This window comes from Typopeltis vanoorti, chromosome 11, assembly GCF_054136105.1.
Source record: "Typopeltis vanoorti isolate ZY-2024b chromosome 11, IOZ_Tvanoo_1.0, whole genome shotgun sequence".
In the NCBI taxonomy this organism is placed as follows: domain Eukaryota; kingdom Metazoa; phylum Arthropoda; class Arachnida; order Uropygi; family Thelyphonidae; genus Typopeltis; species Typopeltis vanoorti.
In genome coordinates, this window is record NC_143559.1 from 2267190 (window position 1) to 2287682 (window position 20493).

At 36.1% G+C, this 20493-nt stretch overlaps 1 protein-coding gene across 4 annotated transcripts in view; it reads right to left on the bottom strand.

Annotated features, from left to right (window-relative positions):
* The window catches only part of LOC150101270 (uncharacterized), a 141261-nt gene that overhangs the window by 34261 nt on the left and 86507 nt on the right, over positions 1–20493 (bottom strand). For all 4 annotated transcript variants that reach the window (XM_090400195.1, XM_090400193.1, XM_090400194.1 and 1 more), the window contains exon 4: positions 558–753. In XM_090400195.1, coding sequence (XP_090256321.1) covers positions 558–753 — 196 coding nt within the window. The remainder of the gene's footprint in view (positions 1–557; positions 754–20493) is intronic.

Consider the following 20493-nt stretch of genomic DNA (forward strand, 5'->3'; position numbering starts at 1 on the left):
TGAAATGGATAAATGTTTCAATTTCCACCTACATGGAAATTAATTTCACCTTAAAAAATTCAGCCCATATTGAAAATAAATTTCAAAAGCAGTTTATGAAATCAAAATATTTCTAGCAATCAGTATCAACTACTTTTAAATAATGGAGTTCATTGTCAGTAAGACCTAAGTACATATGCAGTTAAGATACAATACATTTCGATTTGGTTTATTTATCGACATTTTATTTATTTAGTTATATTCAATTTATCAAAACCCTGGTGACACATCTAGTTATTTATGCCTCTTATTTTATTTAAAATTGTTACTACTTGCATATTCTTGTATGCTACATAATTTTATTTCAATTTCATAACTGTTCTGTCTCAAACAAAAATATTACTTAAGCAACATAGAGCATAGATGAAAATTACTTCAGTAGCTGGTCCTCTTGATAAGAATCCATGTAATTTAATAACTATGTATATTTTTCTGCAATATTTGTAGCATTCAATCATCTTAAAGCTTTACAAATCTGACTGAGCAAAATATTTTTTGGATCATTACCAGATACTTACTAATAAAGAGAAAACTTCGGTAATGTTTTTAGATGAGGTATTACTTTTCGTATACACATGAAGTGCTTCATCTTCCAAAAGAGAAGTTAAAATCTTGGAATGAAATGAAATTTCACTATTAACATCAAAATCAGCAGTAGAAAATAACCACACGTGAGTTCCAGATGGTAATGGTCTTTTTATAGTCAAGAAAAATCTGAAAAACATATAATTAGCTATTTCATATGTAAATACATAACACATACTATAATATAATCAGCTATTTCATATGTAAATACATAACACATACTATAATATAGGTCATGAGTCCTCAGGCATGAGGAGATCAATGAAGAATACAATAATAACTGAAATCTATAATGGTGCATTACTTGCAATTGCATATGGACTTGAATATATTAGTGAACGATTACATGGGTCAAAACAGTCTTGTGGAATGCAGAAGAGAAAGCCATGGTGATGATGGTGGCTAATTATGATCCATATGGATAAAGATAAACGTTGAGAAGAGGAAGACCATACAGAGAATGGATTGATGACAAAGGACTGGTGTGGAATGGGGTTACAGAAACTGTGACATTAGACAAAGAAAGGTGGAAGAAGATAGCGAAAGAGGCATTGGACACCAATGAGCAGTGTGCCCATGGTTCGTGATGATGATGAAATGTTTCAACACCTAGCTAGAGGGACCAGAACAAGGGGTCATCCCTGGAAGTTGAATAAAGGTGTGGTTAGTAGCGGTGTGAGGACTAGATTTTTTGTTTTGAGAGTTGTGAACGAGAAGAACGGGTTGCTGAAGTGAGTTGTGAGTGTTTTGTATGTTAATGGGTTCAAGCACAGATATGACAGATTATGTGGATAGTTTGGGTCTCCTGTGATGAGTCTTCTGACTCCATGTAGTAACCCGTAATAATAATAATAGTAAACTTCCCTCTGAGAAACATGGCCTTATCATGGCAGTGGTGCTTGCTTGCTTCAATGACGTTGAGAGCTGTGCTACTGGCACAGCTCTCAATGTCAGAATTATCAAGGTCATCAAGGACTGTGTCAGATGTTGTGGATCCTACCCATCAAGTGCCAAGTGTGGTACAGGACCAAGCTCTTCTGCTGGGCAACCAAAACAGGAAGCTAAAAAGCAACTGGGAGAAATCAAATGTAAAAAATGGACTGTAGAAGAAAATTTGCTATGAAATGTTTTTACAGATCAACAAAAGAAAAACAGGGTTTTAGAAAGAGTATGCATTTAATTTGGAAACAAAAATTTCCAGAATCACAATAACAGGGCAAACACTTATGGACCAAAAGAATTTGATTTTCTCCAACAAAATATTTACTGAACTTGAACTGCATGAGTTACGTAATAAACCAACAGTTTCAATAACAGCAAATCACCAGGAGACAGCTATATCGAACTTTGGAATTAAACTCAATGAGCATCAAGCTGATAACATACCTTAGAACGTTTTGACAAAAGTGAAGTGTAAAATTAAGTCAGAAATATAATAAATTTAGTTTAATCCTTTATCCAAGCGTAAGCAAACAAAGTTTGCACCTGAAGTATCTTCAGGATTGAGGCAACTCTTGATAAAGGTGAACCAATCTCTCATCACTTCTTGTTTCAGTATCTCCTATAATGCAAAGCACATCTCCTTGCAGACATGTATAATGCTATGCATTAAAGGAAGAGCCACTACCCAGACCGGTTTCGACCTTTATTGAATTCTCATCAGTGGGATCCACACCTAGAAGTGGTGATACTAAGGCAAAAGCAATGGAGAAGTTGTATTTACCTATACGAGTTGCCAAAAGGTGTACCACCTGATTATTAAATTACTCTGGATTTAGAGAAAGATGTTGGAAGTTTTTTCCCCACTTGGTTCTGCCTTTTTTCCATTGCTTCTGCCTTAGTATCACCACTTCTGTGTCTGGTTCCCACTGACAAGACATCAATAAAGGTCAAAACCGGTCTGGGTAGTGGCCCTTCCCTTAATGCATAGCATTATACATGTCCGCAAGGAGATACCAAGACAAGTGATGAGAGCTTGGTCCACCTTCACCACAAGTTGGCTCAGTCCTGAAGATACTTCAGGCGCAAACTTTGTCTGCTTACACTTGGATAAAAGGATTACACCAAATATATATATATATATATATATATATAAATAATTGGTAGCAGTCAAAACAGTGGACAGAAGCTGGTTCCGTCAGCAGGAAAGGTCATGGCATTGGTGTTTTAGGATGCTAAAGGCATTTTGTTTATTAATTATCTTGAAAAGGATAAAACAATAACCGGGGAATATTATTCCGAACTTTTAACCAGACTAGACAAAAAAATTCGTGAGGAAAGACCCGGTTTGCAGAAGGAAAAAAAAATCATCTTTCATCAGGACAATGCACCTGCCCACAAAGGTGTTTCGGCAATGGGAAAATTAAGGGATCTGCACTATGAATTGTTGAAACACTTACCCTATTTCCCAGATTTGGCTCCCTCTGACTTCCATCTCTTCCCTTCTGCTCATCAGCATTTTTATTTGAATCAAGAGGTGATTGCAGCTGTACAGGGATATATTGCAGATCTTACTGAGAACCACTGCAGGGACAGGATAATGGTGCTGGAGCATCACTTGAATAAATGTATTAGTCTTAAGGGAGATTATGTTGAAAAATAAAAATAATTTTGAAATTATAAATTCGTTTTTTTTTATTGTCAGGCTGAGAACTTTTGAGACCACCCTCGTTCATATAGGTGCATGCATCAAAAGTGAAATTTTATTTCCACAAATTATAGAACCTTCCCCTCCTGTAACAGTTTCTATCTCTCACACAAAACAAAACAAATTGCTATGTAACACATCTGCACTATTTTTTAAATTCATTTTTTCAACATAACTGTACCAGAAATCCCAGTTTTCATCAGGTGAAAATATGCTACAATTCAAAGTAAATATTTTCACTTAAAAAAAAAAAAAAGAATGAAAAATTTTTTCTTTGAATCAAGAGATGATTGCAGCTGTAGAGGGGTATTTTGCAGATCTTACTGAGAACCACTACAGGGACAGGATAATGGCACTGGAACATCATTGGAATAAATGTATTAGTCTTAATGGAGATTATGTTGAAAAATAAAAATTTTGAAATTATAAATTTGTTTTTTCACTGTTAGGCCGAGAACTTTTCAGACCACCTTCATAGAAATATAAGATCTGATTTTTTTTTTTTGAATGAAAAATTTTTTTCATTCAAATGAAATTTAAATGAAGCCTGTTGGCTCTTTATATTTAAGCATAAGATCTGATAATATTGGAGTCTTTACATCCATAGTTAGAGAATTAGATAATGCGAGGATCCATAAGGACTGCTATCCGGGAAGGAGAATGAACAGGATAATTCAGGCACTGGAAATGAGGAGGAAACAAGCAAGAGAACTAGTGGTAGTGGTGGGATAAATGATTTAAGTGGACATAAGGAGTATATCAGGAGGTTATTCAGACGATTGAAAGAAAACGGTGTAGTGGAAAAAGTAGTCAGTGTATTGCCAAGGTATGATAACGATGAGCTGAGTCAGAGACCTGGAATCAATGGTGCACTCAGGATTTAATCTTGGGGGGGAGGGGGGGAATTAGTAGATGATTTGAGAATACACACTAAGCATTGCATACTACCTATGACTGAGCATCGCCAATACATGATACCCATGATCAGCTTTGGCTGGCTCGGGCAAACAAAGTAGCGCTCGGTCTGACAGCACAATACTTTGTTCGCCTCGCGTTCAACAGTGGCCGTGATTCCCGAGAGCTATAGGGTATTCCAACCTTATGTAACTGCTAATTCATAAGTAGTATAGAAATAGAAGACACAACAGAACATAAATAAAAAAATTAATTTTAATTAGGAAAAGATTTTTGGAAATTTTTCTAGTGTTTTTCCATTTTCTTTTTTTTGGGGGCGTGGGGGGCTTTGGCCCCCCCCTCCCTGGGTGCACCGCTGGCTGGAATCATGAATGGTATGTTAGCAGTGCTATGTGAGGAGAAGGGAGTACAGTTTGTGGATGTATGCCATGTGTTTGAGAGAAGAATTATATAGGCTTGATTTATTTGAATTGCATTTAAATGGATTTGGAGTGAGTGTACTGGAGAAAGTGCTGCTAAATGGAAGAACAGTGTGTGCTGCATGCAAGAGATCAAAAGTTAGAGATGAAGTGAAAGATTGGGAGAGTGGTGTTGAAGAGAGGAGTGCTTGGCAGCTGAAATGGTGGTGGTGTGAGAGAAGAAGGGAGAACGGGAATGCAAAAGGAACAGGGAAGCCCAGATGGACAGTGAGACATGGCATAGGGAGAGTGGCTGAAAGTAGCAGTGAATGTATGTATGGAGATGGAGTATATTGTGATGTGGATAGGGAAGTTGAGACTGAGCAGATATATGTAGTAAGTAGTGAAAAAGGTGATTGTGGTGGGGAAATCACAACCAACCAGTGGCTTGGATAAGACCAGTTATAGACCTAAAAATAAACTGTTGTGTTTGTTTACAAATGCCAGAAGTATCAGAAATAAGGGAGGTGAAATATGTTTCAGTGATTGAGTTTATTTGCCCAAAATCAATGGAATAAGTGAAACATGGTTAAATGAAGAGGATATTTTAACGGGAATAGAAATGGAAGGATATGGTATTTTTCATGAGGATAGAAATGACAAGGGAGGGGGGAGTGCTGCTACTGATAATAGCAGGGAATTAACTCCACATAAGATAGACATGAAAGAAGGAAATAGTGGCACTGGTTATGAGGCAGTGTGGTGTAACATGGAAGTTGACAGGAAGATATATTTAGTTGGATGTTGCTATAGGCCAGGCAATGTGGATGGTGATGATGAAAAAAATGTATAAACAACTTGGATTAGTGAACAAAGGAAGGATAATTATTATGGGCAATTTTAATTATGGTGGTATAAATTGGAATGAAGAAATAGCATTTGGAATAAGGAAAATAAATTTCTCGAGTTCTTGAGAGATGGCTGTCTCAGGTAGCATGTAAAGGATGGCATACAAGGATCGAGAGTTTTAGATCTGATCATATCGTCAGAGAATGTAATTGTGAGTGAAGTTTTGCACTTTCCTCCAGTTGCTGAAAGTGATCACGAAGTGAACTCCTGGGTTGTACTAGTCATATGCAGACTTCTGTGAAGAAAGGATATATGTGGAATTATAAGACTGGTGATTATGACAAGCTTAGGACACAGCTTGGAACTACAGCATGCAATGGGAAGGTGAGTAGAAAGGAAATAAATGCTGCATGGGAACTAACAAAAAAAATACATAACAGCATCATTGTGTGTGTGTGTGTATTCTGAAAGCAAAAAGGCTGAATAAGGTAGGTGTAAAATGGATGAATGAGGGCTTACACATGAAATCTGAAAGAAGGTACTTTGGAGGCAGTACAAGATGAATAATGGTAATAATCAGTTACATGAAAAACAATCCAGGAGAGTGGCTCAGTAAGGAAAGCAAAAATGCAGTATGAGCAGAAATTGGCAAAACAGGCAAAGAAAAACTGCAGAATTTCTTTTTAGATATGTGGCAGATAGAAGGAAGAATGATCATGGTAAGATGGTGTTAATGATGAAAATGGTAGACTGATAACTGCTGCAGAAGACATTGTTGAAGTATTCAGTGATCAATTTATAAGGGCGTTTCATACTGATCAGGATGGAATCATGAGAAACTTAAGTGAAGATGTTGGTTTAATTGTGAGTGAGCAGGAGGTATTTGAGGAAATAAATAACACATGTCAATAAGGTGATAGGATTTGATGACATATCACCACGCATCTTAAAGGAACGTTCCAGGGAATCTGCAGTACAACAGCACAGGTTGAAAGGGAGTTGAAGGAAGGTAAAATTGTTCCACTGAATAAAGGTGGTGATAAGGCTATGGCTCCAAATAATAGACCAATCTGTATATCTGAAGTTGTGGTGAAGATGCTGGAGAGATTGGTGAGAAGTTGGGTTGCAAACAGCAGTATTTTGTGTTATCAGCATAAGTTCGATAAGGGGAGATCATGTTTTACTAACTTACTTATGTAGTATAACAAGGTAAGAAATAGAAAGAAGAAATCTTTTGGCTACTCGTAAATAAAAATATGACTTCGGTATTACTTCAACCTTAGTATCATCTCTGGGTCTGGCTCCCACTGACGAGACTTCAATAAAGGTCAAAACCGGTCTGGGTAGTGACCTTTCCCATAATGCATAGCATTATACATACCCGTAAGGATATGTGCTTTGCATTATGGGTTATCACCTTCTATATATGAGTTGTTCCAGTCCTGATTATATTTCAGGCACAAACTTTGTTTGCTTACACTTGGATAAAGGATTAAACCAAGTATATAATTTCTTGGTATCTTTAATTTAAAGGTAAGATATACCTTGGACAGGGGAGATGCATACACAGTGGTGTACTTGGATTTTGCATTTTGATAGGCTCCCACATGACAAACTACTAAATAAACAAACAGATGATGAACATCCAAAGAATGTGGAAAACATAGGAGAGAAAGAAGTAAATGAAACAAATCAAGAGTGTTTTGAAGAAAATTTTCAGTCAGACTCTGTACTTACCAAAAACTTTGTTTGCTTACACTTCGATAAAGGATTAAACCAAGTATATAATTTCTTGGTATCTTTAATTTAAAGGTAAGAAATACCTTGGACAGGGGAGATGCATACACAGTGGTGTACTTGGATTTTGCATTTTGATAGGCTCCCACATGACAAACTACTAAATAAACAAACAGATGATGAACATCCAAAGAATGTGGAAAACATAGGAGAGAAAGAAGTAAATGAAACAAATCAAGAGTGTTTTGAAGAAAATTTTCAATCAGACTCTGTACTTACCAGAAAGAAAGCTATCTCTTATCTTAATGATATAGCAGTGTGGCCAATTAGTATTAATGAACAATTCATCGAGCACATTTTATAATAAATATGCCTCAATGTTGGTAAAATCAAAAATTTAAAAAAATAATACACAGAACGCAATAGAATATATGTCAGAAATGTAAATGAATCATATTTTTACTGTAAAAAGGCAAATGGAACAAGAGAGAAAAGAGAATGGCTAATTTTTTCAGAAACCAGCAAGCAATTTCCTGCTTTATTTGCAAACCTTATTTGATCACGAGCATTCTACTGAGCATATACGTGCGATGTGCACATATCGCAAAAGAAAATCCAAGTTCTGTAAATAGTCGAATTGATGAAACAAATACAATCTGAAGAAAATTATTGCAGAGGGTTTAAAAGAATATTAAGTTACTGAGTAAATTAGGGCTAGCATTTAGAGGCAATACAAATGATTTTTTTCAGATTCTTGTGGAAATTATTTATCGTGTTTACATTATTTAAATGCATTTGATGATTTTTTTAAAACATTACATGAAAATGTATGCCATCTATGGTTCTGGCAGATCAAATTATCATTTTTACCACACTTGTGATGAATTCATAGCATTAATAGCTAATAAAACAAGCGAAATATTAATATCAGAAATTAAGGAAGCTGCGTATTTGCAATAATACTCAATTCAATGCTAGACATTGAATCGAGTAATGTTGCAAAATATAATAGCTAATTGAATGACCAACTAACTATTATATTTAGGTATAGGTTACTGCAAATTCTTACATTACAGAAACATTTCTTAGTTTCATCAGTATTACACAACATAATTCCTTATATATTTAGAAGAGGTAGTATTAAAAAATTATAAGGATTATCTTTAGAAAAATGTCCAGAGAGCATAGCTGTGATAATGCTGCTAATATGAAAGGTGTCTATACACGTTTACAAGCTAGGATGAAAAAACAGTCCCTCCACATTATATACTGTATCGGGGACATGATGGCTGAACTGGATAAGGGTAATGGGTTTACAGTGATTCTACTGGACCTTGCTAAGGCCTTTGACAGGATACCACATGGAATTCTAATCAGTAAATTGCAGCATATGGGGATGGATATAGGGTTGGTGAGATGGATAGGAGGGTGGTTGAAGGAGAGATATCAGTGAGTGGTATATTCAGGAGTAGAGTCCACAAGACTGCCTGTGACTAGTGGTGTGCCACAAGGATCTGTTCTTGGACCACTGTTGTTTAATTTGTTCATTAATGATATAGCAAAGGATCTGAGAAGAACAGTTCATTTGTTTGCGGATGATGCAAAGTTGGGTAGGGCAATAGTGAATGCAGATGATGTCAAAATTTTGCAAGATGATTTGGATAGATTGGAGGTCTGGGCTAAGGAGAATGGATGTCAATTTAATGTGGCAAAATTTAAGGTTATACATTTTGGGATGAAAAGAATGGCAGCAGTTTAGTACATTGGTGGAACTGTATTCCAGGAAATTGATGAGGCACGAGATTTAGGAGTGTTGGTGGATAAGGAGTTGAAGTTTAGGGGGCACATTGCAAACGTGGCCAAATCAGCTCATCAAATCACTTGGTTGGTGAAGAATACGTTGACAAGCAGGTTATTGTTCTTCTGTATCGAGCCTTGATAAGACCCCATCTCGACTACTGTGCCCAGATTTGGTCACCTAGGTTTCTTCTTGATGGGGAGGAGGTTGAGAGGATCCAGAGGCGAGTGACCAAGATGATAGCAGGTCTGTGGAATGAACCTTATGAGAACAGGATTTGTGGGTTGCAAAAATTGGTTGATAGGCGAAGGTGGGGAGATATGATTGAGACATTCAAATTACTGAAGGGTTTCTATAAAATTAATTCAGAAGATATTTTTGAGAACAGAGCTGGTTGTGGGAGGGCTAGGAGACATCCATGGAAACTGGGCAAAAGTGTGGTTAGTAAAGGTGTTAGAGGTGGGTTCTTTACTTTTAGAGTAGTGAATGAGTGGAATGCGCTCCCTGAGTCTGTGGTGGATGCTGTGACAGTGAATGAGTTTAAGGCGAGGTATGATAGATACTGTATGAATGTCGAATAGTTGTGATGAATATGATTTGGGGCCTCCCTCGATGAGTCTAATGACTCCCTGGAGTTGTCCATAATAATAATAATATACCATGCTCTAGTCATTCCTTAAATTTAATTGGCAACTATGCCACAGAATCTTGTCCGGAAGCAGTGCAATATATATATAAATCAAGGAAAAGAAGGAGTAGCCATAGTATTCAACACAAAATATGAAACTAATCTTCTTGAGTGGCAGCCAGTCTCAAGTAGAGTAATGTGGGCAAATATGAGAATGGGGAACTGGACAATGAGACAAATTTGTGCCTATGGTTCCACAGAAGGTTCTACTAAGGTAGAAGTGGAGGAATTTTTTGAGACTTTAGAAAAAGCAACTGACACAATGAATTTGATGAATATCAAGAAGGTGGCAAAATATTCTGGAGGTTGTTGAAGAAGCTTAGGAATGGATGAAAGAGTGCTGTAAAAGCATTTAGAGATGATAAAGGTGACATGAAAACGGGAGAAAAAGATATCCTTGAAGTATGGAGTAATTACTTTGAAAAACTGCTAAATGAAACAAGCAGTGATGACAGCACAGTGGTAAAAAACACTGATCAGGCATGTAGTCAGGAATACATATCCATACTTGAAGTAGAAAAAGCCATCAAAGGCTTGAAATGTGGAAAGGCAGCAGGGGTAGATGATATTCGCACCAAAAATGCTGAAGTATGGTGGTATAAGAGTCTTACAGTGGCTGCACTGCATAGTTCAGAAAGCCTGGACAGAGGGACGAATTCCCGATGATTGGAGTAGAGCTCTCATAGTACCCATATATAAAAAGGGAAATAAAACTGCATGTGAGAATTACAGAGGTATATCCCTACTGAGTGTTCCTGGGAAGATCTTTGCAAGTATACTTGAGAAACGGTTGAGAAGAATTGTGGAAGAAAAGCTTGGTGAAGAACAAGCTGGATTCAGGCCAAATAGAGGCTGTCAGGATCAGATCTTCACTTTACAACAAATAGTCGAGAAAGCATGGGAATATAACAGATATCTGTATTTAAGTTTTGTCGATTTGGAAAAGGCATATGACAAGGTGCCAAGAGAGAAGCTATTCAATACGCTACAGTTATATGGTGTCAATGGGGCATTATATCAAGCAATACTTAGTCTTTATTTGAGTTGTAAGTCAGCAGTTAGAATCAAAGGAAGTACAGGAAGATGGTTTAATGTTAAATCTGGTGTGAGACAAGGATGTACATTATCCCCACTGTTATTCATTATCTATATGGATCACATAAGAAGGAAAGTGGTATTAAACATGATATCAAAATTGGAGATGCTAATGTCAGCTCTTTGCTTTATGCGGACGATGCTATACTTCTAAATAAATCCGCTACAAGTCTGTAAGATTCTCTGACTAAATTGAATAACTGTTGTAATAGATATGGTATGAAGGTCAGCAATAAAAAGACAAAGACAATGAAAATAGGCAGAATCATTGAAAATGTCAACTGTGTTGTGAATGGAGAACCTGTGGAACAAGTAAAACATTTCAGCTATTTAGGCACGATTTTTACTGAAGATGGTAAATTAAATATAGAAATAGACAACAGAATCAGCAAAGCTGGTATGGTAGGAAGTCAATTGAATAAATTCATATGGAATAAAAGAGAAATTAGTCAGAACACTAAATTAGCTGTATACAAGACAGTGTTCAAACCAGTTTTAACTTATGGATCTGAGAGCTGGGTCAGAAGTAAAACACTTGACCAAAGACTAGAGACCGCAGATATGAGAGTCCTGAGAAAGATTAGATGCGTGAACAGATGGCATCAAATGCAATATCATATTAAAAATGAGGATATTAGGAAAGAACTTGACATTGTCAACATCCAGGAATGTGTTAGCAGAGCTAATCTCAGGTGGTATGGTCACTTAAACAGAATGGGGGAAGAAAGATTAGCAAAACAAGTGTTCTCTGCCAGGTTGGCAGCAAAATGACCCAGAGGAAGACCAAGATGTAGGTGAATTGATACGGTACAAAGTGCATTAGACGATAGAAATATAAGATCTGATAATGTTGTAGTCTTGACAACTAACAGATTTGGAGGAAAATTGTAGATAGGAAGTTAGTAATGATGTAATTTTTTTCATGTAGTACTGTCATATCCTGTACACCCCTTGAGGGTACATGGCAGGAATTTGATGATGATGATGATGATGATATATATATTTTTTTTTTTAAATTCAAAATGTATATAATTACTTTTCATCTTCAACAAGAAGATGAAGTATACTCCTTAAACATTTAGAAAAAAAAATCTTTAACAGTTAAAAGACTAAGTGAAACTAGATGGTCCACAAGAGCAGAAGCTATATTGGCTTTGAAACGTGGATATAAATAAATTAAAGTGACATTACTTGAACTATCCATTTCTCCTCATGAAAAACCTATTTCTAAATTAGAGAGCTCATCATTAACAGTTGTGTGGGACAAAATTTTACAACGAATAAATGCTATAGTTCGCCCACCGATTTGAGGTCCCTCGACACTTCTGCACATCTCAGAAAAAGGAGAATCCATTCCGATAATAGGGTAATCAGTCCGTATAGTGGGATGAGTTGTTTATTATTACCGGTCGGAAAATTAAATTCTCTTTTATGATTATTGTAGTTAACTATGTTGCTTGTATAACAGTTGGAAAATTTTACCTATAAAGCACGTGATTTCGCGTCTTGCCGACCAATTAGGACGTCCGTCATTTCTTTCTTCCCTTCAGCATTAATCGACTATTCTTGGAAAGACGCGAAGCAGGGACCTGCGAACGGTGGGCGAACTATACTAGTAAATCTCTACAAGATCCCGATATGTTGTTAGCTAATAATTTATTAGTCTTTAGTTGGTTTTATAAATATAAAAAATACTTTCATCATCATCATCAACAAATTCCTGCCATGTACCCTCAAGGGGTGTACAGGATATGATAGTACTACATGAAAAAAATTACATCATTAATTTCCTATCTACAATTTTCCTCCAAATCAGTCTGTTACTTGTCAACCACAATATTATCAGATCTTATATTTCTATCATCTAAAGCACTTTGTACCGTATCAATCCACCTATATCTTGGTCTTCCTCTCGGTCGTTTTCCTGCCAACCTGGCAGAGAACACTGGTTTTGCTAATTTTTCATTATATCAAACTAAGTATTGCTTGATATAACGCCCCATTGACACCATATAACTGTAGCGTATTGAATAGCTTCTCTCTTGGCACCTTGTCATATGCCTTTTCCAGATCGACAAAACTTAAATACAGATCTTTGTTATATTCCCATGCTTTCTCGACTATTTGTCGTAAAGTGAAGATCTGATCCTGACAGCATCTATTTGGCCTGAATCCAGCTTGTTCTTCACCAAGCTTTTCTTCCACAATTCTTCTCAACCGTTTCTCAAGTATACTTGCATAGATCTTGCCAGGAACACTCAGTAGGGAAATACCTCTGTAATTCTCACATGCAGTTTTATTTCCCTTTTTATATATGGGTACTATGAGAGCTCTACTCCAATCATCGGGAATTCGTCCCTCTGTCCAGGCTTTCTGAACTATGCAGTGCAGCCACTGTAAGACTCTTATACCACCATACTTCAGCATTTCTGGTGCGAATATCATCTACCCCTGCTGCCTTTCCACATTTCAAACCTTTGATGGCTTTTTCTACTTCAAGTATGGATATGTATTTCTGACTGCATGCCTGGTCAGTGTTTTTTTACCACTGTGCTGTCATCACTGCTTGTTTCATTTAGCAGTTTTTCAAAGTAATTACTCCATACTTTAAGGATATCTTTTTCTCCCGTTTTCATGTCACCTTTATCATCTCTAATTCCTTTTATAGCACTCTTTCCTCCATTCTTAAGCTTCTTCAACAACCTCCAGAATATTTTGCCACCTTCTTGATATTTATTTTCTATTTTCTTGCCAAAGTCCTCCCATGATTTTTGTTTAGCTAGTTTTACACAGTGTTATCATTCTTGCATTTGTCTCTATATTCTCTAAGAGCACAAGCTGACTTACTTGACAGGAACTTTTGGTATGCTTTCTTCTTTTCCTTCACTGCCTCTTTAACCTCCTGTGTCCACCAGGGAGTTCTGATTTTTTTTATCCTTACAAACAACCTCACCACATGCCTCTCTGGCAGAATCAATCAATGTTTTCTTCAGAGTTTGCCACTGAATCTCCAAGGTTTGATTCCTGTTCTCAAACTCTTTCATTTTTCCTTCAATAATCTTTGTGTATTTTAGTCTACAGCTCACATCTGAGAGCAGCTCAACTTTTATTCACTTTCTCACATGTTATTCTTTTCAATATGAAATTCAATTTTATCCTGCTCAAGACTAAATAGTGATCACTTTCAATTTCAAATCCTCTGTACACTCTGGTGTCCTGCACCAGGGAGAAAACATCACTATCAACAATAACACAGTCAATGAGACTTTTCTTATTCCTAGCCTCTTCTCTCCATGTGAATTTGTGCACATTTTTATGTTAGAACATGGTGTTAGCAATAACCAGTCCATGTCCTGAGCAGAAATCCAACAGATATTTGCCATTATTATTAGCTTTGCTCTTTTCTCCGAATTTTCCCAAAATATTTTTGTATGTCTCACAATCATTTCCTACTCTGCTATTTAGATCCCCAACAAGGACCAACTTTTCATTTTTCATTGTGTCAGTTGCTTTTTCTAAAGCCTCAAAAATTCCTCCACTTCTACCTTAGTAGAACCTTCTGTGGGACCATAGGCACATAAAAAATACTTTTGCTGCTTTAAACGAAGAAGCAGAAGCAAATTTATTAACACATGAGACAAAATTTAAAGATGAGAAGCAAAGAGTGAAAAAACAGAAAAAAAAAAAAAGAAAAATGTGTGACGAAGTTTCACAATCTAACAATGGGATTATATTACATGAGAAAGAAAATTTCATTGTTAATACTTTTAATGTAATTTGCGATAAGCTAATTTTGGAAATTAATGAATGAGCATAAAGCTATTTAGACATATTAGATATGTTTAGGGTTACCATACATCAGCATTTATGCGGACCTGTCCGCATTTTGATAAAGAAAATATCTGTCCGCATAAAATTGACATTTTGACGTGTTAAATAGCACGGAACGGTCCGCTTCACCCACACCATTTTAGAAGCTTGCTCCGAGAGAAACAGGTCAGTGCTTGCAGAGTATCAATTACTCTTTGGCTGCTGTACTTAATGTATGGTTTTTCAATTCTCCTGTGGCCCTGTTGAACGTTGAAAATGCCAAAAAGGAAATGTGATTTGAAGACATTTGAACAATTTGAAGGCAACTTAAAGCGGCTTAATGAAAATATGCAGCCTAACAATTTGATTTACTATTTGTTTACTTATACTTAGTAAAGTGTGTGCATAGTAAATCTTACCACGCACACTTGGAAAGTTAGAATCATTTTGTAAGACTGGCATATGTGATAGATGCGCATACTAAACTTTCACCCTCAGTCATGAGTGTCCCGTATTTTTTTCCAATGTATCTGGGATCCCTGGCCTACCTAAACATTACGATATCATTTTATATCATCTCACTTATATTTATTTCAGATTATCTGGAGGATGTCTAAATCTAAATGAAAGTGCTCCTTCAATGATAATCATAGGGAAAAATTTCCATGTTTTCGCCCTGGATGTGAGCCATAGAAGGCTGAATGTATTGTATGCAGTCCTGGTACATAACGTTTCAGTCGCACAGCATGGGATAAGAGACTTAGAACTATATGCAAAAACAGAAAAGCATTTAAAGTGTGTTAGGGGACAGAGTTCAACAGGAAAATTAGGTAATTATTTTATCAAGCCAAATTCAGAAAGTGCTGCTGAAGGGGCGGGCCCTTGCATATCATACTGTTGTTCATCACAACAGTTACAATTCCATGGACTGTGCTCCTGAAACAACTTTTCAGCGATTCAAAAATTGAAGCCAAAGTGTCGAGTGGTCACACAAAAACACAAGCCGTTGTAAATTCTGTTCTTGCTCCCCCATTCGATAGAAACTATAATCACATCCATGGCAGACATTCCCTTTATAGGTGTTTCAATAGATGCTAGTAACTATGGTAATGTGAAAGTATTTCCTACCCTTATTCAATATTTTGACTACAAGAATAGAGGTTTACAGATTAAAGTAGTGAATGTTGAGAGCAAACCAAATGAAACTGCAGAAACTATTTCAACTTATGTCAGTGAAATACTAAACAATTTGGGACTTCAAAATAAAAGTGTTGATTTTGGGGGTGATAACTGCAATACCATGTTTGGGGTCTCGCAAGAGGTCAAGGCAATAATGTATTTGCCAGCTTGAAGAGGATGGGTAACCAATCATTGGTCGGAGTGGGATGCCCTGCACACATCCTTAATAATTGCGTCCAACATGGTACAGACCTGCTTGACATTGACCTACAAACTTTAATAGTTAAAATATATAATTACTTTTCAATATACACTGTCCGTGTGGAGTCTCTCAAGGAGTTCCGCGAGTTTGTGGATATAGAATACCAACAACTTTTAAATCACAGTAAAACACGATGGCTATCTTTGTACCCTGCCATTCAAAGACTAATTCAAACGTATCCAGCTCTTAAATCATTATTTTTATCTCAAAATAGACCACCAGCTGTAATAAAGAACTTTTTTGAAGACCCCTTCAGTGAAATCTATCTATGGCATTTGCAGTCTAATTGGTGTGTTCCATTCACATATTAGCAGGCTAGAGAAAGAAGACAATTCCCTTATTGATGCAATGGAAATACTATCTTCATTACATGATCTTCTTCAGGAAAGGAAAAATGAACATTTCGTACCATTGAAAGCAAAGGACATGTTGAAGAAAATGGAAAGTGATGGCTTCAAATCTGGGGTAAAAAAGGTTTGGTGTAATGTGGAAACACTCTATGTAGGATGTTTAGACTATTTGAACGCGTGGATGCAACAGTTTAATGAATTTTCCTGTTTTAAGTGGCTAGGTCTTAAAGAACTCTCCTGGGAAAGTGTAGAAGAATATATACACTTCTTGATGGAGCGAGGTGTGCAAGTTGATGACAGCAAATGTTTTGACCAATTTTCCAACTTGAAGAGATTTGTTGCTTCATATGATGGAAAAGAAGTGTCAGGTCAGAAAAAATTGTGTGACTACATTGAATTCTGCAAGAGTGAAGAACAGTACAATAAAATTGTAAAGATGGCTCGGTTTCTGTTTGCAATTCCAGGTCACAATGTCAGTGTAGAAAGGCTCTTTTCATTAATACAAGCTCAGTGGACCAAGGAAAGAAATAGACTTACCATAGAATCTGTGAAAGGACTTGCTATAGTTAAATTTAATTACAGACATTTTACATGTAAAAATATGTTCGACTATTTGTGTTGAAATAAAGAACTGCTAAAGAAAATTAGGCCTAGTGAAAATTATGCATGGGCTGCAAAGTAATATATATGTAGTGTGATAAGTCTAATTCTTTTTCATGTAGGCCTACTCTTGTTTCATAAGACTTATGACACTCTTAAAATCTCATATTTTGGTGTGTTCTAATAAGCATACTCATCACATCTAATTAATAAAAAGCTTACAAAGGTAAAGGTTTCAAACATATGTATTTATTTTTGTGTCCGGAACGAGTTGGTCAGGCGATGGGGTGTCAGCATTTTGGCATTTTTAGAATATGGTGATCCTAGATACGTTTGACTTTTTTTTGAAGAAAGATATAGATCAAGACAAGTACAAGACTAGTATTTACAAAACTGTACAAACTTAAGGGATTGATATTGACTCAGAAAAATTTATTGATTAAGTTAAGCAATTTTTAATAATGATAGAAGAACAAAATTTCAATTCAAAATATGTATAAATTTATAAAGTATGGGTTAAGGTCTACTTTTCCAAACGTAGAAACAGTTTTTAAAATAATTTTTGACAAGGCTTACTTCAAATGTAAGTGCTCGTTTTCAGTGGTTAAATGAATAAAAAATTATTTAAGAAGCAACTTGCACCAAAATAAAACAAGCGACCTGTCGTTATTATGCACTGAATCAGATGTAATGGACTCGATTAATTATGATGACATCATAGATATATTTGCTAAAACCAAAGCCAGAAATAAAAAAAAAAACTTTTAGTTGGCAATTTTTTTTTAATATAAGCTTATTTATTTTTATACCTTTTTTAAAGTCCAAATATGTATACCAATGGTGTGTTATTTTTATTTTATTAAATTGAGTTATTACGCAAATGTCAACTTTTATTTTCAATAAACTAAAAAAAATGAGCATTAATTTGATTAACTGAAACAGACTTTTTCTTTTGAGGCCTCATAATGATGTTGTGCCTATGGCCTCTGAAAGTATAAATGAGACACTGATTATAGAGAAGATATGAAAGAAATTTGTTCTCTATTAAGAAAAGTTGTGCACATATTATTTTGTTGTTTTAAAAGAAAAACAGTTACAAACTAAGTAATTATATTTTAATGGCCATTATTGAGAGCACAAGAAACTGTGTCTTATAAACAACAAATTACACGAAAGCCAGTAATTTGTCTGGTCTAGCACAGCATAGTATTGACACTAAGGTTTCATGTATTCAATATATAATACTGATATTCATTTTTTTTTTAAACAGAACAACCTGTCTGCTCAAAGTATGTCAAATTACATTCAAAACAAATCTGGTAAACACCAGCTAATAATAGTTGGCAGTTTGTCTTTTGTAGATGATAACAGATGAGAAATTTTGTTGATAGGAAATGTGGGAATAAGGTGATATTTCTTCAAAATTCTACCAATAGGTTCAGAGATAGCAGAACTATAAGGAACTGGAACCTTGCAGTCTGCTGAAGAATCCTTAGGTGTTGGAACATAAGAGTCAATTATCTGTTGAATCTGATAAGGGTTGTAACCATTAAATTCCATTAAAGGTTCAATAGAAAGTTCTTGTTGGAAGCTTGAGGGAGAGGAGCATACATTACGTGTTCTATTAATTAAAGATTTGATGACATCAATTTTTTTTGTTTTTCTTTCAGAAGTGTGTCTTAAAGTTTGAAGCTTGTGTATCTCATTTATTTATTTATTTATTTGTATGGAGAGTTTCCTCCCTTTTTCTTCCCCGTCCCTATTGGGGCGAGCTGAGCCCCCTCATGGAGGGTTAAGTATTTATGGCTGTAGATCCATGTGTTCACGGGGCTGGTTTGCCTGTTTGCGGGTTGAAAAACGTTAGATAAACTGGCAGAAAAAATCCTACTGCCCGTGCCCAAGACCGGCTAACTTGGCTATGGCTGAGGAAGATCCTCGAATTCCTCACGTCTTCAATGGGAATCAAACCTGGGACACTCCTTCCCCAGTCATATGGTTGCGAATCGCACAGCCACTAGGCTAACCACGCGGACTGTATCTCATCAAGTCCTGTGATCTTGGAGAGAAAACAAGAAAGTTTGTAAGATATTTATATTCTTTAAGGGTGATGTTATGTGTGTGGGCCCTTTTCTCTTTAAGAGATAAAATTTTCACTAAGCATATATAAAACTGTAAAAAACAAACACGTGAATAAAACATTTATGTGAGTTGATGAGTATGTAGATTTTTTTGACCAAAAAACAAATGTGACAAATGATAACTAACAATGGGTTGAATAGGTCATGATAATATAGATAGTAAGACTGACTAGTTTTGCTACATATGCTAATGGCTTCTTCTGGGTTAGGAAGAACAAAAAAATACATAACAGTAAACAAGAACCATTATGTAACTAAAACAGAACATGTAGGAACCATTGCACAAAAAAAAAAAAAAAAAAAAAAAAAAAAGATTGTTATGGGAGATTTTAACTACAGCAGTATAAGCTGGGAAGAGGAAAATGAGTAGTAAGAAGGGGATAGAATTTCTGGAATTCTTGAGGGACAAATGTCTTCAGCAGCATGTGATGGAGGGAACAAGAGGTTCAAAAGTTTTGGATTTGGTCAAAGCATCAGAAGAGCTGATAATAAGTGAGATGACATCTCTCCCACCAGTTGGAGAGAGTAACCATGTGGTTTTGACATGGAAGATGAACAGACATGCAGGTGTATCAAAGAAAAGGGAACGTATGTGGAATTATAAGTCGGGTGATTATAGCAGTCTTAAGTATCAACTAGGAGCAGTTCCATGGAGGGCAGAATTGGAAGGCCAGGATATCATTAGTGCTTGGGAAATTGTGAAAGAATATTTGTTACCAGCAATAGGAAGCTGTATTCCACGGGTGAAGAAGGGGACACAATTTAGTGTAAATTGGATGACAAAAGATACCAAACAGGAACAGCAGTTGAAAAAGAGATTATGGAAGATATACAAGGAGAGGGGTGAAGGACAGATACTCAAAGAATATAAGATGCAGGCCAAGAGAGTGACCAGAATGGTGAGGAAGGCAAAATTGGAATAGAGTGACTGATGCAGAGGACATAGTGGAGTTGTTCAATGAGCACTTTATTCGAGTATTTCATCCTGGAGGAGGTTTTAATACTAAAGGGATAGGGCAGGATCAGGGTTTAGAGGTGCAAGAGGAGAGTGTGTTCCAAATACTGAGTACTCTGGATACCAATAAAGCTGTTGGACTGGATGGTATTTCATCATGGGTTTTGAGAGAATGTGCTAAAGAACTGACAGCTCCGTCGACCTGGCTTTTCAATAAAAGTCTGGCTGAAGGAAAGGTACCCAGGGAATGGAAGGAGGGTAAGATAGTGCTGTTGCATAAGGGTGGCAGCAGACTGGAAGTGTCTAATTATAGGCCTGTTTGTGTGTCATCAGTAGTTAAGTTCTTGGAGAAATTAGTCATCATCATCATCAAATTCCTGCCATGTACCCTCAAGGGGTGTACAGGATATGACAGTACTACATGAAAAAATTACATCATTACTAACTT